At 36.2% G+C, this 25,963-nt stretch overlaps 1 protein-coding gene across 5 annotated transcripts in view; it reads left to right on the top strand.

Annotated features, from left to right (window-relative positions):
* LOC131039328 (MAP3K epsilon protein kinase 1) overlaps positions 1–25,963 on the top strand; it is a 354,450-nt gene that overhangs the window by 154,922 nt on the left and 173,565 nt on the right. For all 5 annotated transcript variants that reach the window (XM_057972039.2, XM_057972037.2, XM_057972038.2 and 2 more), the window contains 3 exons: positions 11,894–12,025; positions 12,295–12,366; positions 12,680–12,786. In XM_057972039.2, the coding sequence (XP_057828022.2) occupies positions 11,894–12,025; positions 12,295–12,366; positions 12,680–12,786 (311 nt within the window). The remainder of the gene's footprint in view (positions 1–11,893; positions 12,026–12,294; positions 12,367–12,679; positions 12,787–25,963) is intronic.

Genomic DNA, 25,963 nt, shown 5'->3' with positions numbered 1-25,963 from the left:
GTGAATTGGTCTCTGAAAGGCAATCTGAAAATTATGGCAATAGAGACTGGATCAAGTTTAGTGACCACATTATCTTCTGCTGTCCTAATCTCTTTTGTATCCGGATTAAATGTTTTCATGCATTCCAAAACTAATTTCGGACATTGGACTGATGTGGAATACCCTGCTGCATGTGCTAATCCACTGTCTAGTAACCTCTGAGCTGTCAAAGTCTTGTCTTTCATTTCCATCGATTTCCAAAAATCAGAAAGACTCACATTTCCCAACTTAGTATTCCCAATATCTGGAAGCGTACATTTGAGAATGGGTGCATAATCGGGGCTATGAAACTTGTACTTCATTATGATAAATAAAAATAACACTCACTCAGCCTTATTTTAATGAATGCTTGCAACTAGTCAAAACAGTTCACATTTATTTTCCAGCAGCTATCGACACCCTCCTTAATTCTGAGTTTTTGTTAAGGAAAGCTCTGGCTTCGGCTCTCAAACTCCGATTGTTGCCTATGGGTTCGAATCAAGCTATGAAGATGGGTGCTCGACTGCCTTCTCAGGAAATGACAAACTTAGAAAGGTTCCACTGGGTTGGATTTGGATGAATGAAAATGCCTCAGCCAATCTTAATGCATTTTGTCAAACAAATAGCATGTATAGATTAGCATGTCATTTTGTCAAACAAGTCACATCTTTCCTTGACCCCCTCTCCACGATTGGTGATCATATAAGCACAAGACTCTGTCAAGGAATCTGTAGCTTTAACTATGAGTCTATAATTAGCATTCCTGTAACCACAAAATTCTATCAAGTAGTTCCAACCAGAGCAGCCCGCAACTTCTTCATGCTTCTACAGTTAGAGTAATGTCTACCACTGTAGCTCGCGGTGTGATTTAGTTTCCACTGTTTGGCATGAATGTCTATCACAGCAGTTCGTGGCATGAATATCTTGAAAGCAGTTGCAACTATGTTGTTGTGCTTCCACGATTTGGCATGTATGTCTTAAGAGCAGCTTGCAACTAGTCTCGTTTAAGTGCTCACTGCTTGCACCACAATTTCAGTCATCATTTATGCACAAAGAAACTTGAGAGGCTTCAAGTGAAACGTTTTCTTGATAACAAAAGTCTTTATTAATCGGCCCTGCAGTCATATGGGATATTTGATGATGTCATTGCAATGGTGGCATAAAGAGAGAACACCATGAGCTCTCAACGAATTCAACGACCTCCTTTGAAAACACCACAAACTGGAGTTGGAGCTGCAAACCAAATTAATTTTTCAGAGCAGTTGTAATGGCACCTTCTGGCAACAACTCTTTGTTTTTAATGCACCGATGAATGTCCATGACTAGTTCAAAAATTCCTGACTTAGTTATGAATGAAATGGAAGGAGGATGAACTTGTGTTGCAGGTTTCCATTGTTATTCATTTTGTTTTTCTTTTGATTACAAAAACCCGTAAGATTGCATTTTATTTGGACACACAAAAACTCTTATGGAAAGGTTAAGAATGCTCCAGAATGGAGCATTTTTAACCTTCTTGACAAAGTGGGCCCACACAAGGTTAAGAAATAAGGTTAGAGATGCTCCGTTTTGGAGCATTCTTAACCCCTTTTTTTTTGTCCTCTTGAGGTTATGAAAATGGGTTAAAAATGCTCGAAAACGGAGCATCTTTAACCATTTCTTATAAACACAATGACCTCAACCTCAAAAACCATCGACCATGGAGGCAAATAAAGGAGAAATGAAAATGATGTTTTTAGACAACTTATACCTCTCAAATGACCACAAATATTAAAATATCTTTTGAGAAATAATTTAAATTTAATGCCCAAACTTAGGAAAGACGACCATATCTTCCAAACGGTAGGGAGTTAGGTTCTGAAATTTGAAACACACATTGATGATAGGGAAACGGGTCAACAACATTATTTACTGCTCATGATGAAACCTAAAATGAGAGATTTTAATCATTTTTGGGCGGGGGACACCAAAATTTGAAAGTTTAATAAATGGTAAAATATGAACTGGGTTCAGGCGAAAGTTAGCTACATGATACAAAATGATGCTTAGAACCTTCCTATCAAATGATTTCCCTCAATTCTTGGTAATTTTCAAAACACATGCATTTTACATATTCTGACTGGCAATGACCTTGAGTCACATGCTCACTGTTTATGCATAAACACTTATTGGATCTTCATTCAACATTGAGATTGATTTGAAGTTCAAATATTAGGCATGCCAAAAATGGGGTAACAGTGTTAAAAAATAAAAAATAACCAAGTTCGGACCTTCTTTACGAATGGTTTTAATATCACGTCGTGCAATACCGACAAAGCTACCGAAAATGAGCAAAGTGCATAAGAATCAAAGCTAAGTTTAAAAGAAAGAAGGTAAAGTTTGGACGTTGAAAATCAAATCATCTTAATTTTGCCCTTAAATGTGCCGGTAAAACACCAAAGCAAAGAAAACATATTCGGGCTTTTTCTTCTAACATAAGGACCAAAATGGGGAGGCGAATTCGTTTGTGTTGAATGCCCTTCCAGAACCTTGAAGAACATTTCCAAATTGTTGATGTGGCTAAAGTCAGATAACCAACTCTCTCTGGTCAATGCAGAATAGAATGTTGCTGAGTATCCTATCCTCTCTTGCGTAAGGAATCCCTAATGCTGTTTTAGCTGATCAAAGGGGACAACCTCAAGGTTCCAAATGTCAGTTCATGACTGCAGGAAAACTCTGGTTTGATGTGTTTTGCTAGAAACACAAGGGGCCTTACGTTTGCAACAAGCTGATCTACATCTAGCGATGCTGCGATTCTCAGACTGCGAAATAAAATCAAAAGGGAAGGGTTTAGAGATCCTAAGTGCAATGATAGGAATAACTAGTGATGTTGGTAGACAGATTTCCATAAACCAATTCTTGTTTCGCTAGAGACACCCTCACAACTCGACAAGAACAGTGCAATCTCCAAGGGGATGAAGGATTCTCAGACCAAAGATACTCATCTAGGCACCCAATTCTAGTGCAGCCTAAAATAAATACATACGATTGAACTAAGAACGGGTAAGGTTCAGATTAACCATGCACGGTGACCTACAATCAGCAAGTCCCCAATGGTATGAACTTGAAATGCATCAAATACCCTCCACATTTTGCCATTAAAACCATTGAACTTTAATTAACCAACTGAAGGGAAACCATGCAAACAGAAGAAAACAAAGACAACAAACACCATATTTCAATGTTCATCTATTTTCTTCGGTTGCCATTACAACAATTTCTGCAGCAGTTCTATGCTACTCCTAATCTACAAACTGCATCTAGCTATTCTAACTCCTAAAAATCTAACTAGAATCTAACTTCTAAGAGTCTAAAGATCTAACATGTTCTAACCCTTTACAATGATAGGTATCCTGCCTTTTATAGATTTTACAATTTTGAATCAAGGGTTAGGATTAACTGCATCCAATAGTCCCTATCTTCCTTTTAGAACTTGGCATCTTTAACCCATGCCCAGTTACTCTCATCTGTCCTCCCAACCACTTTCTCAACTACTAACCACTATTTGACATCAATTTGGTCAATCTGGTAGTTGGAAATAATTGACTTGTGTCCCTTCATTTTAAATACATTAGATGGGACCCACAGGCAGTCCTTTTACAATAAAGCATTTCAGTTTTTTTAAACTGATTTTTTGGAATTAATTCCAGCTGTGTATCTTTCAGAATGCATACCCCTGTAGCATTGTGTGTTCTTTGTCTTTGGTCTTGCTCGTTCAGGTGGTGGCTCGCTTCCCCATGCTTTGCTTTATGCTCCGCGGTGCGTTGTACACTGGCAGCGCTTGGGATTGTCGTTTTGATCTTGCGCTTTGCATTTTCGCCTCTCGGTGCCGATTGCAATCCTATCTTCTCGACGTCATCAATCTACAAACAATCAATTTCCACCCCGAATTAATTATTTTGAAAAATTAAGTAATTTAATTTAACAAATATTTAAAAAGAAATTAGGCAATGTCGGGCTTCTTTTCAAATAAGAGAGAAACATAAAAATATTCACTTTTAAATTAATTTGAATCCCTCGTTATTCCAATTAAGTGCTTTTTAGCTGGTAAGGGGAGAAATTCAGCTCTGTAGATAGAAATGCAAGTATTGTGACTTAAAAATAAGTATCTCATTTTTAATTCTCACCTCCCTACTTTTCCTTTTGCCTTTTCACTTTTAGGCTGAACTTAGGCGTTTGGGGGAAATTTCGGCTTTGCAAGCCAAATTGCAAGCTTGACTAAAAGAAAAAAAATGCGAACTTCATATTCATCTTTTTAATGCTCATTACCTTGGGCATTTGAAGGGGAATTTTCGGCTATTACAAGGGCCTCGTTTTACAAAGCATTCAAACTTTATTTTATTGCCCCCTCTCCCCCCCACAATACCTTAACACCTGCGTTTGAGTGTAATTTGCCAAGTAAATGCCTTTTATCGGCTTTGCTAGGTAAAATGTAAGTATAGACCCCTTGGATTTTAAAACACCCCTGTAAAATTTTTATTTTCTTTTAACTCAACACCTTAGAGGATAAAATGTGTGACCTCTATTCGACCTATTTCCCTCTTGTTTCATGAAAATCGGCAATTTTTCATGAACTGTGTGATTTTAGGCTTGCAAATGAAAATCGCCTCTCCAATACGCTTCCAACGAGCCTCTACGCAAAAGAAACAGACACTCAGGCAGAGATTTATGAACAGAAATCCGCTTCAGCCACTCCAAACCAGCAACATAGAAAACTCCCCAAAACTCTAAAACTGAAAATCCTCACACCAAAATCCACTCTCAATCACACCCACCAGCTAGGTACTATATTGCAAGTACGAAACTGTGTTAGCTAGGAAGCCTCAACTCCGAAGCTCAGTTTTGCTCTCCATTTCGGCAGCATAACAATGCAAATTCTTTAGATGATCCAAATCAAAGCCCAAGGCTCTTAATTGTAACTTTTTTTGCTCCCTAAATTCAAATGCAAATGTGCTCAAATACACCCAAATTACATGCCACTTCATTACACCCCAAAGGCGCCCAAACACATTTGAAAAATATTAAATAAGTCCCCTCAAGGATGGTGTCTACTTCCCTTAGGCAAGTTCGAACTTTGCCTAGGACAACAACTTGCAAACAAAACATAGAGTGATGCACATGGAATAAGTTCGATTTCCCTTATGCCATTGACTTAGGAAAAATTGATAAAATCACTTGAATAAAATAAACTTCTATTTCCCAAATTCATCCAAAAAAATATAATTAAATATTAACCGTAGAATGCAGTGTTAATATTTAATAAATCATCCTGCAAGCCAAATACTACTCAAAACCCAAATGAATTGAGGACTGAAGTGTCGAACCATCCACTGGACTGAACTGAATCTCTGAATTGCCTTGCTATAAATAGAACCACGTGAACTGATACTTACTAAACATAGTAAGTCAAGCAATATAGCTCTGAAAAACATAATCCTCGCACCCAGTGACAGAACATGGAAAACTCAGTAAGATAGCATCATCCAAACAGTCAACCCTAACTTACTAAAAATAGTAAGTTCATGTTGTACCAACGTTTGAAACCCTAATTCTTCATTCCACATAGCCTATGGGTTCCTGAGATAGGCCAATGAACCACTGAAAGCACATCATTGAGAAGGGGACATTACAACAACAAATCTGGTAAAGGATTATTGTTGCATTGTCCACAAACACCAACAACAAATCTGGTAAGGGATTACTGCACTTCTTTGCTGAACCAATCACTTGTAGCACATCCATTAAAGGATTACTACAACATTGTCTGCATTCTGACTATATAGTCCTTCACTCATACAATTGCTTTTCTTACTGCAACTGCTTTGTTGTCCACAACTCTGTCATTTGTACACTTCTTACTCCACTATACACACTCTGCTTTCTTTATCATGCTCTTCACACTTTCTTTTCTGTTCATTTTCCTACATACCTTCTATATGTATATATATCAGTAAGCTCATACTTCGAGATAATATGTTGGCTAAGCACAAATGATTTACACAATAATATGTTGCTTGGATCAACACGTTATCCAATAAATCCTTAACCGAAAACATGATAACAAATTCAGCCTCCACATGATCTTCTACACGCTTCCTTCACTTATTTCATTTACTGATGCATACACCTTAATTACCGAAACAGAACAGGGGTCTACCAGACCCATAGACTTGAACCCATAATCACAAAACTCCAACTCCTAACTCCAAAATGCAGATACCAGAAATGCCAAAACACGAGTTGTGATGGATACAACAGATACAGTTGATATAATTGCTATGACTGATATCGGAGCTCACACAGCTGATACCGAAATAGGGTACTAACCAAGATAAGCACAACTCAAGATTCTTGAGATGAGGATCTTCCAGAAATAACTCTAGTAGATCAGCTATGCCTTACTACTTCATATCACATTGATGCTCGACCAACAATACCAAAACTGCTTCAACAACATACGCCATCTGGTCCTAACTGGATAGCCAAGTTTGACATCAATGACAACAATGACAATATTCACACAAGTCTAACAACTTTATCCTTCGAACTTTGCATTTTGCTAACTATGAACTTGATTGATACTTGTATTTCACAACATTTCCTTGTCTTTTTTAGGTACATTGTAGGGAGCAAGACTTTGGATGTTGAGAGGTGGACATCGTTGAGTGGATGATATCATCATCCAAGGAAGAGATTGTAGTGATTGAATAAAGAATGCATGTGCAGAGGAATGAAATGATGGATATTTAGCTAAGTGTCAGGATAAACCTGAGAATTGGTATGAAGAATGAAAGAGAAATAGCCAAATTTTGGCTAAGTCTACAAGTGTTTTGGAGAAATTTGGCTAAGTTGGAAGCATGTATTGTCTATTTTAGGTTTTTTATCCTTTAGACGTAGAAATGAGGTTAGTAGCCTGTAGCTTTGTGAAATCTGAGTAAAACATTGAAAAGTAAACTCTTCAAGGAAGCTACCAGTGGAATTTGAACGAATTCTAAGAACTTACTATTTTTAGTAAGTTTCACTGCAGCCCGAATTGTCCTAATTTTGCATTTAAACAAACTATTTTTATCAATGTCTATTTTTAGTGTCATTGTGTCCCGGTTTGCCCTAATTTGGTGTTTGGAAGAACGTACTATTTTTAGTAAGTCTAATTTTGGAGAGTTTAGCTCTAACAACTAGCGAAGCATTGATGACAGAATTTTCCTGAATATCCAATTCTAAATCCGGAAAAGTTGAAGAGCAGGTAGGTGATCAAAATTTTGGCTGTTTGGAAATCCTTCTCGAAATGATAAGGCATGGAAAATCTATTCTTGGGTGTAGTTCCCAAGAACAAGAGGAATTTCCCAAAGTTTAAAAAATCCTTCACCTCACTCAAAATGCACAGGATCCAGAAGAGTGGACGCAATCCTCATGAAGTGGCGGTATTTTCCAAAACTTGAAATTCCTCCTTCTTGGGCGCAAATCCCATGGCAAGGAGGATTTTCCCTATAGGAGGAAATTCCTCCTTCACCTCCAAAATGCGCCCAGGCAGGCTCTTGGGGCACAAAATCCAAGAGGAGAATTTTTTCCTCATGACCAAAATTCCTTTCTTTAGGACATAATTCTTGGAAATTGTGTAAAATTGGCTGTGTTGGAAATTTCATCCTCCGGACTCCCAAGTAGGACAAAATTCTTGGAAAGTTAAAAAATGGTTAAGAATCAGAGAATTCCTCCTTCAAGTCTAGAACACGTCCATGCATTCCTCAGGTCATGGAAATTTGAAATTTTTACTAAGGTATGGAAAATCCTTTAGGTCCTCCCAAATGTGCCCAACTTCATGATGGCAAGGAAGAATGAAATTTCACCAAGGAAAATTCCTTCGCTAGGCTCCAAATGCGCCTACCTCCAAGAAGGGAAGAAATAATAAATTTTGCTAAGTGTTGACAAATTCTCCTCCAGGATTGATATGCACTCAAGGATTCCTCAGAAATGAAAACTCAAAAATTTGACCATGGAGAAATCCCTTCTCCAAGCTCCAAATGCGCCCATCTGTAAAATGCCAGAAAAAAAACATCAAGTATTCATCAGGATGTCAAGAGGCATGAAGGTCCAAGATAAGCAAATCTAGTTTATGACATCCAAGTTCAAGAAAAAATCCAATCTTAGGAAGTTCATGGAGGAGGAATTCCAGTTCTAGAGAATGCCAGCTGGAAGACCTCAAGATTCAAGCAAGTACAGATGAGAAGAATTTACAACTATCTTGAATTTCCTTCGAAAGTCCAAGATCCCAGTTAGGAAAGAGCAAGAAGGAAGAATTCTAGTTCTAGACGTTCAAGGAAGACATTCAAAGTTCTTGAGATATAGTTCAAGTATGAAAGACTTCAAGAATGATGGAATTGTTGACAAGGAAAAATATTCTAAGAAGGTGAATTCCCAAGCAAGTACGTGGAAGGAAGAAAATGATCAAGGAAAGATAATTTCAGAAAAGTTAATCAAAGTTAGAACCTTGATCGCAAAATGATGCAAAATGGAATATTCCTCGTGATGAGTCACCGAGTCCACATGAGATCCAACATGTTGAGGTGGCACCCCGTCACCTTCTTCAGCCAATCAAATGTCTCCCAACTGTCATTATTAGATTCATTGCATTGGCTGCCAAGGAAAGGGATAATGGGCGCCCTATTTTGGGCAATGAGCTATTAAATGCATAATGGAGTGTTGGGCTATTTAATGCATAGTGGGTGCCTCATTTGAAGTGATGGGCCATTAAATATTTGATGGGCATGATGCCTTATCAATTGACAGGCCCACTACTTGGCGCCACAAAGGGTTCATTTTGGTCAAACCCTAATAAGGGTTTGCATGGTGTAATCTTGGGCCTTGATTTCAAATCAATCTTGGTCGTTCATTTGTTGGAGAATCTCTATAAAAGGCCCTACCTTCTCATTTATAATTCATTAGATAGATAGCTCATTAGAAGTAGAGAGCTCTTGCTCCTTAGAGTAGAAGTAGAGTAGGAGAAGGAGAAGACATTGTTGCATATGACTTGGAGAAATAAAACTTGATTACATTGAAGTTATGGTGGATTCTTGTCTATTTGAACTTGCTGCATGGTGTTCCTTCAATTTGTCAAATTGTTAGAAGTACAGTGATGTTAATGGATAATGTGACAGTGTTTGATGAATTTCAATGGTTCATACTTTCTGCACTTAGATGATTTCTATTAGCAGTGTAAAGTTAGCCTGAGCCTTTTTACATTGTTCATTATGATATGAAAATTCTTTGCATAACCCTTGAAAGATTGCATTGGTCCTGTGGAGTTGTTGAGCTTGGCGAAGCAGAACTTGGTTAATGTGGAATTTGTCCATTGGAGCAGTATCCATTGATATCATCGTCTTTAGGAGTAGAATAGATTCTCTAACGCTTTTCCGTTTAATTTCACTTCATTTCAGTTGTGTCCGTTCGAAGAAGAAGCATTACGAGATTGTAATATCTGATGAAGAAGTTCCAACCATCATTGTAGGAGAAGAACGATTCAAATGTAAGTCCGTTTGTGTTACTAACATATCACAACGACCATTGAGCTTATCCACAGGTCATGACCTGACATAGAAGAACCTTGGAGTCACTTGTATGATCTTTCGCAATCTTAGCATACATGGGATTTTGCTCAAGAGAGGATAAGATACCTTGGTATTTTATTTTGTGTTTGTGTGGTCAAAAAACACTCATCAATGGGATGAAGTATCCGCTGTATGGTGTGGACAATATGCTTTGTGCGTACGTGATGAAATCAACGTATGGCAATGACTCCTTGGAACTTCAAAATTTGCACTGGCACTTTTTGAAGGTTTGGGTGCAAAAATTACCTTGTGTTTTCCTTAAAACTCGACGATGAGTTATATGGCGAGTAACTTGCTACCGTGATTGTCATGCAAGTACTGGCGAGTTTTGCAAGTACTTGCAGAGTGTTTTCAGCTATTGGTAGCAGTGATTTCTCATCTACTTAACTGTTATTGCTCAAAACAAACAAGAATAGAGATAATAACTTTTAACTGTTCTTAGCTGCCAAGTCTACCACTTCACTCTTCAGATGGAATTTTTCTCCAAGTCACTTCAATACTCAAAATTGCTTCCAATGATGTAGTTTGTCTTTTTAATATTTTTAAATAGGTACAACCTGTTCAGGGTCTTCTTGCCTTAGGAAACAAATAGATAAAGTGGGAGATTTTGTCTTCTTTCACAATGAAGAGACAAGTTGGGATGTTTCATCTTCTCTTAGAAATGAAGAGAGAGAGTGGGATGCATTCTCTTGGATCCTTATGAATCAATAGGCTTTTTTATTTTTGCAGAGATAGTAGTGATCAGTCTTTATGATTTATTGTAACAAATATAATATTTTAATAATTTTTTCTATTCTCTCTCCTAACATCCTTGGTAGGATAGTCTTCACAATATAGAAAGATGGAAATGAGATCTAGTGGCCTTGCACTCATATGCTTTGATAATGCATTTTAATACTGATATATACTCTTATAGTCATCTACATCTCTTTTGAAAATTGTCATGTCTTATACTTCTATTATTCTATATGTTTTGTAATTGTGTTTTGAATGATTGACAGTGTTAATTTTTGAGTTTTATATCTGGTTTAAATAGTTAAGATGGATGATGAGTTGAACGAAACAATGTTTATCTATTTTCTGAAGTCCTATACTGTGCATATTGTATTCGCTTGGGCAAGACAATTAGAAAATGAATGAATCTATAAATATCATGCTTGTAATTTGTTCTCTTTATTAAGTATGAGATAATTTAATTTAGATATAAATTTTAAGAGGACAAATGACAATTGAAACTTCTTAGTATTTGAGAAGTCCGTCTTGCTTGTACCTTTTGATACTGTATAGCATGCATTAAGTGAACAGCGATTTGAAGAGAATGCTAAATAGAGATATTATGGTCTTTTTTGCCTCATTGTTTTTGTATGCATATGTATCCAATGCAAGAGTGGTGGCTAGCTCCATTTGGACGTTCTTCTTCGAAGTGCTAGTTTTCAATTAGATTAGCAGATTTGCAAGCTATTAGGGTTATAGTGATGTGGACTGTTCTTTCAGATATTGTAGCATATCTAGTGCCGGTCATGTTTTGGTACTAATGATCTCACTCGATGGTCCAAAAATGGACTCTAGTCGCACTTTTTTCTACTCTGTCTAAAACTGCAGATATGGATAGAGCATGTTTTTTTGATATGACAATCTGGAAAGTTTCATTTGATGATCTTGGATTCTTACGGTAGGTAAATTTTATTGTAGTGCTAATTTGCTGATGTGAGCATAATCAATCAGCCTGCCATATGGCAGAGATGCTAACTCTCCTTGCTTTTGCAGGGAAAGGGTCCACAACTCTGACTCCCTTATGTAACCTGTTTTTTGTGTTGAAGTGATGTAATGTGCTTAGTTTAAAAAATAAAAGATATTTTCCATTAGTGATATGGAAGTTTCTGTTTATCTGGAAGTGTTTCTCGAAAATTGCTTATGTCAATCATGGCACTTAATTTTTAGAGTGCTTCCTCTTGTAAGCTTTGGTTAGCTAGCATGCAAATATTAATTGCATTTTGTGAATTAATTGATTGGTGGGGTTGAATTCAAAGCTTAGAGGAGTGAACTCAGGGATGACCTCTGTAGCTTAAAGGATTTCTAACATGAAGATAATCATCAGATTCTTTACTGTCAGAAATTGCAGAATGCTTTTTGCCTTTCTGAAGATGATAGTGGGCAAGTTCTGTATCATTGGTGATATATAGAATTCTTGTTTATCCATGGATTCCTCTAATGTGCAACTTTTGGTTTGGTTGTAGGTGATTGAGATGTCTGGTGTCTGTGCTGCATCTGATATTTGGAGCGTAGGTTGCACAGTTATAGAGCTACTGACATGTGTCCCTCCATATTATGATCTTCAACCTATGCCAGCTCTCTTCAGGATAGTGCAGGTCAGTTTTCTCAATGTTTCTCTTGCTGATGCAATAAAGCTTTGTTTTATTATAAATCTATTTGTACATTTGTCATTTTCAATTTGAGGTAGTATTAATGAACAAGAAAATAGGCAATTCTTTTGTGTTGACATCAGGAGTCTGCTTCTTGTTTTAGTGTAGTTTTAACAATTTTTACTTGCCAAGCATGTGTTCTTAGGGTGTTAAAGTCTTTGATATGTTATTCATATGAAGAGTTAGGATCATCTATACAATTTTGTACTTTGCAGGATGAGCATCCTCCTATACCTGAGCATTTGTCCCCTGATATTACAGATTTTCTGCACCAATGCTTCAGGAAGGTAGATATAAATGGTTGAACTGTTCAGAATTGTGTATTTTAAATTTGAATGCTTGAAGCTATTTTTATTCTATCTTTGACTTTTGTTTGATTCAGATTTGAAGGTTTCACAGTTTGTTGATGGCTCACAAGCACGTTATATCTTGCCAAATTACTTTTCAATGCACAAAGAGTCTGTTTGCTGAGTTAAACTTTAACTTGTGCAAACAGATTCTTTGTACATTGAAAAGCATTATTGCAAGATATAATGTGTTTGCGACCCATCAAGGCATACTCTATTCCAATCTAAAAACTGTATATTTCATTATCTACAGGATGCTAAATTAAGACCAGATGCAAATACTCTCCTGAAACACTCATGGATTCAGAATTCAAGAAGCTCTTTTCAGTCTTCCCTCCAGAGAACAGGTGGACAGATAAGGTAATGCTGGCTTTTATATAGTTCATGCCTAGAGAGATATAGCTTAAATGATAAAATTGTCTGTAATGCATGGATGCATAATTAATAAACAACCATTTTGACTTGCTGAAATATGTTAGATGGGTAATGAATAAGAGGGCACTAAATGCTCTTGTTTATCTCTTTCTTAAATACAGATGTCAGAGACAGATTTTACTGTAAACAGCTGAATTATTTATCTGTGAAAATAGCTGTTGCAGCTCTCAACATTTTAAGTGTCTACCCAAAACAAACAATTTCAACATGAATGGGTTGGTCCTGAGTTCTAGACAATATCAATATCATTTCAATATCAGTATTGAGGAAGGGACATGTAGTACTTTTGAACGCAGACAAACTAGTTATACCTGATTCCAACATGCCATATGGAGAAGTAACAGATGGCTTCTTTAAACCTTTATATCTATAAGTCTATGTTTCATGTTATAATAGATACTTTGTCTTTAAAGTTGCATTTACATTGCTGCTTGTAGTTATATTAGAAAATGTCAATTCAATATCCGCATTAAGGAACATGTAGTACTTTTGAACCTTGTCAAACTAGTTACCCTGATTCCTATGTGCAGTATAGAGAATAAGCAGATCTTTTTATAAAACATCTGACATACTGCCATTCTTCAAATCATTCACATTCAAATGTCTCAGAAATCAGATCTCTGTTCTGCAATTTTTACAATGAAAAACTGCTCTTCAAAAAAAATGTTTTGGTAATCACTGTTTTGTTCTCATCTTTATGATTATCTCTGCAATCAATCCAAAAGTCAGAATATACAATGCTTAACTGTCACACACTATTATTATCAAAACCCTCACTATCAAACCCTCACTGTATCAAATATAAAACAAATCAGAAATAACATTGGCAATGTTAGCTTATACAAATTACTTCACTTCTGATCATATTCATTGGTCGACAATCTTCTCATTCTCTTTAAATCACTTTGACCTTTATAACCAATATCTGCAACAGTCATTTAAACATATTGTTTTGTTTCATAAAAGAACATTCAATATGTTTCACAGATCATTCTATAATATCCTCACGTACAACACTCTTCTCTCCCCAAAAAAATCCCTCTCTTGTTCATTATTCACGCACACAAATCTAAACACCACAAAGTTTGTTTTTACTGTCGAATGGAGAAGAGGACAGTTACAAAACTGCCGATATAAAAGTAGCCGTTAAACATGTTAAATTTCCTTGTAAACTCGTGCATAAATATGAACTTTAAACATTTGACTTTGATCATATCTCCAAAGGTCTTTGATAACCAATGAATATCATTCGCTAAGATACTAAACTTATGTAATAATATCGACAGATTTGGTCATTTGCTTTTCTGTTGCTTGTCTCTGTTCCTCCTCTCGCCCGAGCTATAGGAGATCAAAACTTCAATATATCGGCACAAAACCATTTGTTTAAAAAATATATTGTGCATGATAACCATCCATTTACTATCCTCAACTCCTCAATTTATAATCAGAATCAAAACTGATTGTAGATTCAAATTTCTACCACGGTGAGAGCAGAACATAACTCTCTTATTGCAGATTTGAAAGAACATATATAAAGTAGTTTGCATGCTTGTGTTCTTTACACATGATTGAGCATTGATACTGTCAGAGGATGATAACCACGATACACTTCACTATCTCAAACACAAACACCACTTTCACCATGAGTTCATATAATCAAGCTGTTATAATTGATTAATACAATCAGAATGAACCAAAATGAAGTGTTTGTATTCATGTCTTTTGTTTGTCACCTTGTAATAACAAACTCATACAATCCTATCACTTACATACCTTGATTTACAAGCACCCTTATTGACATCAATGACAAACATACCAAAGCCAACAGAAGTTGCGCTTCACTTGTAAAGAGCCATGAGAGCTCAGTCATAGTTGTTGGTGAAAAGGTAAAATGCATTATATGGAAGTTACATCCAATGTTGATGACACAATTGATGATACTTTAGAGAGTGACAACAAGGAGTGAGATATTACAGCCTTAGCACATGGCTCTACAACTTTACTTCCAGGTATTCCTGATCTATTTTTTATGTACCTCAAACATAGAATAAAATACCAAGGTATTCTATCCTCTCTTGAACAAAGAAACTTTGAAAGCTAAACAATGTGATCAATCAAAGCAACTCCAAGGTTTACAATGCGAACTATGTGACTTAATTGTTGTGGATAGATTCAATGTGTTTAATGTGATTTTGCTAGAATCACAATGGGACTTACGTTTATGAACTATGTTGGAACATGGGCTCTAACTCAACTTGGAAAATAAAAGATAAAAGTGATAAGGGTTAGAAATCTAATCTATTCCTAAGAACAATGATGACAATGGTTAATACCTGAGTTACCGGGTTCGGCCCCCTAGACCCCTGGTACTGGTCCAGTTCGGTCCTGGTTCGGGGTTCAGGTCCGGTTTGCCTGTGGTTCGTACAAAGTTCGTGATTCACAGGCCTGGTTCGAACCAAGGCGAACCCAAGAGGATCCAGGTCAAACCCAGGGGTCTGACCCAAAAATGGATTTTTTTTTGCAATTTTTTTTTTTTTTAATTCCACCACATAAAAAATTAAAATATGACCCTAAAAGTGAGTTTTTAAACATTAACTTGGCTCATTTCACACAAGCAATATGACTACAAGCAAGGGGAAATGAAGATGTGGGATATGGAGCCAAAACATACTAATTTGGATGATTTCACTTCTCAGCTTGTTGCATTTGATGACTCAAATAGCGAGCAAACTTAAAGTGCAAGTGCAAGTGTCATTGGCATTGGCATTGATTCATCTAGTGTCAATGTCAATGATGAGGAGGAGGAGAATGAGGATGACGAATTAGAGAATCCATTTGATGATCAAACTTTAAATTGTTGAAAGTTGAAACAATGATACTTGAATATTTTATCGTTTTGATATTAAACTTGATGTATATGCTGTTGTTATGGTATGATCATGATGCTATGATTACAAGTTTATGTTGGTTTTGTTGTTTATATGATGCTATGTGACATGCTAATCTTAATTCCTGCTTATAGGCTGCATATATATATATAATTTACATGTTTTTGTACTAACGAACCCAAACCCCTTTTCAAAATTTTGCCGTACCGGTTCTTCGAACCCGAACCGGTGCCCGAACCCGAACTGGCAACCTAGGTTAATACTTAATTAGACAAATTCCCTTAAACTAAGCTTTGCTTTGTCATGATGACAACAACTACACTACAGGTGCAATCTTCTAAGGAAAAGGAAGATTTTCATATTGTAAATAGTAATACATCACTCAGAAACCCAATGATAGCGCAATCCAAATGAAACATTCACAATCGAACTTAGCAACAATGAGGTTCAAGCTAATTTTGCACCGTGGCTTACAATCAGCAAACCACAAAAAGTATGAACCAAGGAATTCATCACAATCTTTTCATAAGCATCCACCATATTCAATGAACTCTAATTAATCTTGAGAAGTAACAAGAAACCATGCGAAATGTAGAGACAACAAAAAGATCCACCATAACTTTAATGAAATCAAGTATTTATTTCCACAAATCTTGGCAACAATCTCTGGCTTCCTTCTCCTACTCTCCTACTACTTTTTATTCACCAACTTTTAACTATTCTCTAACCACTATTAACCTTTACAAATGAAAAGGTCGGGGTTTTTATAGATATCCCCTTACAATTCAAGGGCTAGGATTGATTCCCAAATCATTGGCCAAGATTTAACAATAAAACCCTAATTTGGGTTAGTTACAACAAAATCCCTCGTGACCAATGAAATAATTACAATGATTTGGACACATGTCCTTACTTGAATGTTAACCAATGAAAAATGAGGTTAGGTATGTTGAACGAACTCCAATGCAATGCCATGTGTCACTTGATGAGTTAGGTACATTGCACCTGGACGAGCTGACATGGAATAACTTGATTGATTGAATGATGACTAGAAACCACCTCATCATGCCTTTGTAGATCATCACAAAGTGTTTGTGATTGAGGCGTATCTCTTGATAGTCAACATTATCCAAATGCCCAATGTGATGAAGATGATGGGGCATATTTCCAAATTGTATCGTCTTTGTATGATCAAGCAAATTTTCTAACTTTTCTTAACTCTTCTGAAACTATATGTTTCCTTGATCATACTTGCATTTCATTTCCTAACTCGGGAATCTTCCTTGCTTACTCCTTGATGATGTTTGATGTAAACTTTGTGATGCACATGCTTGATATAGAACATGACCTTATGTTTAACGCAACCTCTTGACCTTCCTTGACTTTGACTTGAACTCTGTCATGTGGTTCAACCATCCTTGTGCATGATGTAGGGGTACTAGCCTTGATTCTTAGATTTCCGGAGGAAACTCAAGATTGTCTTCTATTTTCCTCTTTGAATTCTCATCTTGAAAGTCTTCAAACTTGTCTCCCCTTCGTATTGCAATCAAGGTGTAAGTGTGACCCCCATTTTACTTCTTGCAATCCTAATGCTGATCTTGCATGCCTTAGTAGAGTTGATGCCTAAATGTTCTCCACTATGCCTTCATGAATGTCTTGAATCCCGATGTTGTTGTTGTCCTCATTTTTGGATTTTCAAAAATGTGACAACCCCTACAATATTTTACTTAAAATGTGTCATTTTTGTCTCTAAGGCATGTTTTACGAGGTATGAAACTCACATTTGTTATTCAAATCATTGGGGGGTGTCTTTGCCATCATTGTCCAAGTTTTGGTGAGTTTTGGTCTTCTTTTACCTAGCTTTTTGTGTAATTTCGGGTTTTAGAGCAGTCACTGCAAGTTGGAAATTTTAATCTAAGGCACGCTTCTCGAGGAAAAAAATTTCTTCTGGTTGAACTAGATTGATCTTTGGTTCATCCGCGATCTGTGTTTCAAATTTCATCGCATTTTGAGTTCGTTTGCTACGTTTTTCCTTCAAAATTGGGTTTTATTCTCTGGATTGCAAGTGAAAATTTTTCTTTCCTTTGCAAGTTTAGAGTTTCCTTTATGTTTTAGTGTTGTAGGGTTTTTTCTAGCAACTACAAGTGAACTTTTAAAAAGACTTGTAACTTGTAACTTGCTTTTTATTTCCCCTTTCTCCTTTTTGTCATTTAAGTTGTTTGTAGGAACTTTTTAGACAAATTACAAGTTAAATTAAAAATACAAGTTTAATGAGAACTTGTGAGTTCTCATAAAAGTTCCTACTTTGTGCTTTTAGTTGTAATAGGAATTTTATTTCCCTATTACAAGTCTTTTTAATTTTTTTAAGTCTTTTATATTTTTAGTTGTAATGGGAATTTTATTTCCCTATTAAAAGTTTTTATCTTTTTATTCTTTTTAGTTGTAATAAGGATTTTATCTCCCTATTACAAGTCATTTTGCTCTTTATTTTTGTGCTTTTGTTCCCTAGAAACCCAAATTTGCTCAAGTGAAGGAAAAAGTGATGCAATTTAAAACTTGCAAAGGGGTTTTAGAAACCTGATTGCATCTTTGGAGGGCACGTTTTGCTTGGAGTTGGAGAGGAAGAACCCGATCTGCATTCTTGCTCTCACAAATCCGATTTTTGTGGCATTTCTTACCCAAAATCTGTCCAATATGCATGCAAAATCGTTGGAAATCAATGTTTCTTGCCACGTTTTTTACTAAAATCGGATAGAGAAAATGCGTTTTGCATTATTGAAGGCGTTTTTTAGGTGTTTTTGGAAGACGTCTTTGCTTGTTACCATGTTTTCTGGCATATGAATCGCCTTCTTGCCACATTTCAAACACCTCCTCCATTAATGAGTGTTTGAGATCAAGCATCCTTCTCCTAAGCCATTCTTTTTGGGAAGGTTTGAAGACAAAACCGATTTTGTTTGATGATTGCAATCATAATGTGGTGGCTTCCTTACTTATTTAAAGAGCATTTTGGTTCTTCCCAAGCTCATTTGTTTTGGTCTAGGGCATTCTTCGAGCAAGGTTCATTGAATGTAAGTTGTAAATGTGCAAGATTTTCCCCTCTTTCATTTTTTCTATTTACTTGTATTTGGGTTTTCAAAACCCGATTACAAGTAACTGTGGTAATGTTGACTTTCCCCCTTTGTTAAAAAGAGTTAATCTTCTTTTTACAAAATTTACAAATGTTGAAGAATTGCCTTGAGACTCATTCATTTGATTTCGGGTTTTACAAATCTGATTACAAGTTGAAGTTTTTCCCTTTTTCCAAGTTCTCAATCTGAAAATATTCCTTCCCACACATGTACATGGTCATTCCTTCCATCTTCTCTTACACATCAAAATCCCTTTCTCACCATTTCATCCATTCATTTCACTTTCATTCATTTTTCCCATTTCAAGTCTACTTGCAATCAGAATTTTAAAACCCGATTGCAGTTGTGTCTTCACTTGCAGTCAACCTTCGAGAACCCAAAATTGGTCCAAAATGCACTCAAAAACACTTGAAAATGAGTCTTAAAGGTTCAATTACAAGTGCAAACTTGTAGTTACCTATTACACATATGAAGTTGCATGTTTGTTCTCCACAATTGCATGTCAATGCTCTTGTTTTTCCACACATGTAATGTAGCCCTCAAATCTCGAAATTCACTTGCGAACCCATTTTTGCATCAATATATCCCTACCCATGTCAGTCCTATTTGCACACACGACCTACCAAATCAATGAATTAAGGCATGGGTCTTATTTCGCAAGCAGATTCCAAGATTGGAAGATGGTACAAAGAAAGAACAACAACATGGCAGAGCTACACAAGGCGATGGATAAGTGATATGAATGCTTTCAAGACAGAGATAGGCTTCTTACTTCATCCTTGCAAAGAACTTCTCTCATGAAAAGCCAGTACTACCCCAAGCAAGAAGATAAGATTGAAGTTCATTGGCGAAAGACACAAAGATCATTAAGGATGCGAATTCTCGTTCCGGTACGAGATGTCTTCACCAATCTTGAATACTCAAGTTCTAGCATCCTGAAGCAGCATGAAGATTTTCAAAATAGAAGATGATGTAGTTAGACTCGTGTCTTCGAACACATAGAATAGTTTAAATTGTGTATTTGTAATTTTGTTTTGACAAATTACATGTAATGTCAAGTTTTGTAATTGCAAGTGTTGCTTTCACTTGCACTTTTGTAAAATGTAATTACATGTAAAGCAACTACAAGTTGAGCTAGATTAGGACTGTAGTTGGAATAAGTTATGGTGGTTGAGAGAATTTCTCAAGTTAGTTAGGATCCTCCCACTTTTTTTTCAAGGCTCCTCTCCTATAAATACTTGAGGGGGTCTATTGTAATTGATATCTTTTGGCAATGCAACAAAATTCTGTCAATTTGTATGTGCACTCTAAGACTTTGAGCTTAGATGTAAATCAGATTGCTTTCAACAAAAGAGGCAAGTTGTGTTGAGACTTTGTGCCAATTCAAGTTGTTATGTGATGACATTTTCTGGAGTTGATTGTGATTTTTGTTCTAATGTTCAAGGGGGATTTAAATTCAATCTTGCAGACTTTGAGTTGCTAATTGCATTTGGAGATATAGGTTTGGTTTTCAGACTTGGTCTTGCAGACTTTGAGTTGTTTATCACGTTTGAAGCTAGTGTGAAAGCTCAAGCAAAGGGGGTAACTTGCAGACTTTGTGCTGCTTTTATTTTCTATGTTTGTGCATAAGAGGTGCATCATGTAGTCAGACTTTGAGCTGCTACATATTGTGCTTAGTTACCAGAAAATCATCTACAAAGGTTGATAGGACAATATAAGTGTTGAAGACTTTTTGCTTTCATTCCTGTTTTCCCGTTCCGGGGAAGTGACAGAGGTCTTTGTTCTTTCATGGAAACTTTGCTTCCCTTTATGCTCCAAAAATCGTACAAAAAAGTCTCATTTTTGTATTTGATGTTATTTATTTCCAATTGCTATTACTTTTCTATGAAGAGAAAAGAGTATAGTTTGTCTTGAAAGAAGAAGAAAGACTATCGTCCCACCCATATTAGATTAGCTTAGTTTGTAGATAGGGGGAACCTTCCCTAAATTAGGAGAGTATCATACTCACACATTGGCTGAAACCACAATTTTGCAAATCCCCCAAGTGTACAAAATTTTCAACCAACAGTTGTAAAGCAACTTTTCCTTGTAGTTGTGAACTTCATTCTTGATCATTCCATGAGATCCATCGTTGTTGTTGAGTCTTGCATCATGTTATAGTGTCCTCTTCATGCATCGCCTCTTGCATCCATTATGTATCACCTAAAGAGACAAAGAAAACACTTTAAATCAAGATTGTAGAGGAAACCCGAAGTAAGGAAAATGCAAGGTCATTCACAAAATTCACTTTAAGAAACCCTTCAAAATCTGGAAATGCACACTTAGAACCTCTGAAATGATGTTCCAGATCTGATCATTGCTCAGTTGTTGATGAAAACCATTCAGATCTGTGTAGGAAAGACCTATTTCTTCTTATTAATGTGATTTCGGTCACTTCGATTGACTGATTTTTAGTTTTGAGATTAGTTCTATCTTTTTGGATGTGCACCTTTGCTCTCAGATTTCCCTTATTGGGGCTGGTTTGCTCCTAATCCACCCTGTCCCTTACTAGTTTGCACAATGTTTGATCAGAAACTCACCTCAATATGGAAGGAAGCTACTGGAAAAGATCAATTAGAAATTGCCTTAATGTCTGATATAACTCATTTCAGATCTTGATTGCAAATTTGCTCCACAAAGTGATCAAATTTGCACAAACTTCTGCTTATCTATGATGGTTCTGCTCTGCACTTTGAATTGAGTTTGAAGTGTTTGTTTGAATTGCTTAAGATGATTGCATTTACCCTCCTATATAGGCGCTAGTCCCAAAGACACACCTCCTCAACCTTATTCGACCTAAGCTCTTCTTTCAAAATTAAAATCGCTTCATTCTAATAGTTCGGCTGTCTTGAATTGTTCAAAAGAATTAGGTCAGAGTTTTAAAATGTTTTGCATTAAGTGCCATGTCAGAGTTCCCAATGATTTTGCATTCATGATATGATCGGACTTTGAATGATTTATGCACTGATATAAGTCGGAGTTTGTAATGATCTTACATTGTGCATTGATTGGTGGATCGGAGTTTTCAGATGTTTTGCAATTAGTGCAAGTCGGAGTTAAAGAAAAACTTGAATTAAATGAAGTCAGACTTTTGAAATATGTTGCAATAATGCAAGTTGGACTTTGAGTGAGATGTGCATTGTTCCACATTGGATGTTGGAATTTCAAGAGTTCTTGCACAATGATTGAAGTCAGAATTTGAAAAATTTGTGCAATGAGTGAAATCAGAGTTTATAACAAACTTGCACTAATCTAAGGCAGACTTCACATTAATTTTGCATTCCATCAATCATAGAGCAGACTTTGCTTGGGATTTGTATTGTTTACCAAGTTGGACTTTTAATATGTTTTGCACTCCTTCACTAGGCTTGTCGAAGTTTATGAATGTTGTGCATTGCTCCACTGATAAGATTTTGCAACATTCTTGCGTTGAAAGGTAGAGTTGTAAGTGTTTTTGCAATCCTTATTTCACCTGGGTCGGAGTTTAAGAAAAACTTGCACTCTAGAGGTCGAACTTGTAACAATTTGTGCAATGCTTGATCTTTGGGTTTGCATCCTTCACACCTTATAAGGGTGGAGTTTTTCTCAATCTTGCTATGCTCTAGGTCAGAGTTTGAGTCAAACTTGCATTGATACACTCCTAGGTCAGACTTTGAGAAAGACGTACAGTATGTCAAGTCAGAGTTTGAAAGATATTTGTAATTTGCCAAGGCTAGTCAGAGTTTGAAACAAGATTGCATTCCTTGAGGTCGGAGTTTAAAAAAGATTCTACATTGAATGAAATCGAAGTTAAAAAAATTTATGCATAGATCAAGGTTGGACTTTGTAGGATTTCCACATTTTTGCTTGAGGAAAAGTTTTACCAAGTTTAACACTTCTCTCACCAAGGTCGGAGTTTTACCAAGATTTGCAATGCTTTACAAGGCTGACAGAATTTTTATTCTTCTTTACACTTTTGGATTGGAGTTTATGAGAGTTTTGCAACATGCAAGATCGGAGTTTGTAGCCATTTTGCAATATCCTTTGGCAGGTCAAAGTTTGTTGAGATTGTGCATTGTGTTAGGTTAGACTTCCAAAAAAAATTGTAGTGTGAAGTCGGACTTTGTCAAACTTTTGCATTATGTCATGTTTGATGTAGGACTTTGTGATGATTTTGCATTCTTTTGTTGATCAAAGTTTTGACAGTTGTGCAACACTTAACTAGCCTCACTTTAGTGTGAAACCCTCTAGGTTGCTCAATTACTAAGACAAGCAATGCAATATTCAAAACTTCACAACCCTAACACTCCCAACAACACTATACACTTTGGCAATTTCACTTATTATTCTTGACAATTCTATCATTCCAACATTGTAGAGCAAGACCTACATGAAGTACTTGCAATTCCTAATAGGATCACAAGTGGATTTTTCCATGCCAACATTTTGCAACTGTTCTTGCTAAAGTTGCATGGACACGAATACAGTATCGGATACGAATTTGGACATTTTTTAAGACCTCCAATATGGATACGGCTTGACACAACTTTCATAAAAAACGCATACACATATATTTAACACAACTTTCTGAGCTATTAGAGGAGATTTTCATTACTTCAAAAGCAATATAGACACATAATTGCAACATATATAATTATAAGTTGATTTAACAATTTACAATATGCAAAAATAGTAGAGTTGCATTGGAACATAGCCCAAAAAAATGGGTCGCTGAAATAGAAAAACATTTCATTTGTCTTTCTCATTTGGTGTAGGTTTTGTTTATACCAATTTTTTTTTTAAAAGATTGCATGAATGAAGTTAAATTTAAAAAAAATAAAATCACATAGTATTTGGCACGGTTGGAAAATTAAGGTTTTTTGGGCACAAGCGGTGCATTATTCGACATGTATCGGATACGTATCTATTTCAGATACAGGGATATGCGTGCCCAAGTAAGGACAAAGGAGTATTCGGCTACTCTGGTTCTTGCATCTTTGACAATTTTGATGACAACTTTGACAACTTTGCAAAATTGAACAACTTAGCATCATTGACAACATTTGTATGATTGATGCCACATACCTGTTGATGTATTTTTTAGGCACATGCGAACACATAATAAAATACCTTAAGTATCTTATCCTCTCTTGAACAAAATCTCTCAAATGTTGAAGATTAGCTTAAGGATCACTTGAGAAGACTCCAAGGTTCATGAATGTAGGGTCACTACGCGTGGATAAGCTCCGTTGGTTGATGTGATTATGCTGGAATCACAAGGGGACTTACATTTGAATGCCTGAATGCTTGATTCGCTGGAACTTACATCATCTAATGTTAGAATATGGTGATGCTCTTTGATCCTAAACTAGCTAGATTTAAAAAAAAATGGCAAAGGATGAGGAGTTGAGAGAGTCTATTCCAATCCTAAGGCCTAGAATGTAAGAAGATGGATGAACGATTAGATGGAATCCTACTGAGCGAGCCTCACCATCAAGCTGAACAATTTGACACAAGCTCAGTGCAATCTTCTAAGGACATTTCAAAGATGTCCAAATCATTGCGATCGAACATTGCTCACTATTCAAGTTAATGCATAAACAATGGATGCATAACAATTTGAAGTTAAGCTGATATCATTCCAGATGACCACACAAGGCACACTTACAATCAATAAGAGGCTAGTGGTATGGACTAGGCGGATTCCACATGAATACATTCAACAAATTCCTCCATTCAATCTAATTTATGTATCATCTAAGATGAAGATCCAACAAGAAACCATGCACATTGTAAAGAAACAACACACTTCACTATAACTTCAATGAAAATGGAGTTCATTTACAACTTAGGCAACAATTTCTGCCTTCTCTTCCTACTCTACTCTAATCTATCTATCATCTTAGTTATATTCACTACTCTATTTTCTATTCTAGCACTATTAACTATTCACTATTAACCTTTACAAATGAAGAGCTTTTGCTTTACATAGAGAGCTCATTTACAATTAACAACCAGGATCAAATCTCTATCAACGGCTAAGATTTTACAATGAAACCCTAATTAGGGTTTGTTACAACCAACTCTCCTTAGCCAATGAGAAAATTACATTCAATGAGCTTGGACCAATAGATATTGAGGGTAGGTACATCGGAGTTTGTGCCATCACTGGTGAGTCAGGTTCATTCAATCAAGACAAGTTGATGTGGAACTTCTTTGATTGGTGGAGGTAGTGAGTGGGATGCCACCTCAATCTTGTGCTTTGTAGGCTTGATATGATTCATCACCATGAAGAGATGTTAAGGGATATCTCTTGATACTCAACATCATCCAGTTTCAGCAGTGATGATGATGATGAGAAGCAAACTTTGATTAACTCTTCTAAAACTATCTACTCCTTCAATCATGTTTGATATTGTGTGATGACCTTGATTGACTTTCTCTTGCTCATGATATACTTTGAGTAGATGATGCACTTGGTTGAATGTAGCTCTTCAATGTATTGACTTTGATTCTTGGATTCCCGAAGGGAATTCAAGATTGTAAAACATTCTTCCATCATATAGGTTATCCTTCCTTCATGTTCAAGTGTTTGCTGATGAAGCCTCTTGATCTTGCATAGTGGTGATAGGAAGTATTTGCCATGGTCAAGTCATTCCTTCTATCCTTGCTTGTATATCCTGCCTTGTGATGATTGTATGATCTCCCCTTTGCCATCTTATGATCTAGTAGCACTTTGAGTCTTCTTCATGCACTTGGGGTGTTCTTGATGTTGATGAAGCTTCTTGAAGAGGTCCTCCTTGTATCTTGTCCTTGGTGCTGAAATTCTCTCCTTGAGATCCTTGTTCCTATCCTCGTTTAACTTGGCCCATTTGACCTCTTTCCTTACCTCCTGCAAAACAAACAATTGCACATCAAACACACATGATATACAACTTGATTTAATATTTGATTTTTTTGATGATTTCTTTCTAAATCTAATCAAAGGACTGACAGTAATCAATGAATTCTCTGTGTGGAAGGCAAACTTAATGTCCTAGAGCAAATCTGGGTTGTCTTAAGGTGAAT

The sequence above is a fragment of the Cryptomeria japonica genome, chromosome 9 (assembly GCF_030272615.1).
Source record: "Cryptomeria japonica chromosome 9, Sugi_1.0, whole genome shotgun sequence".
Taxonomy (NCBI): domain Eukaryota; kingdom Viridiplantae; phylum Streptophyta; class Pinopsida; order Cupressales; family Cupressaceae; genus Cryptomeria; species Cryptomeria japonica.
Note: the sequence above shows the minus strand (reverse complement) of the source record. Positions and strands in the feature narration are given on the sequence as shown.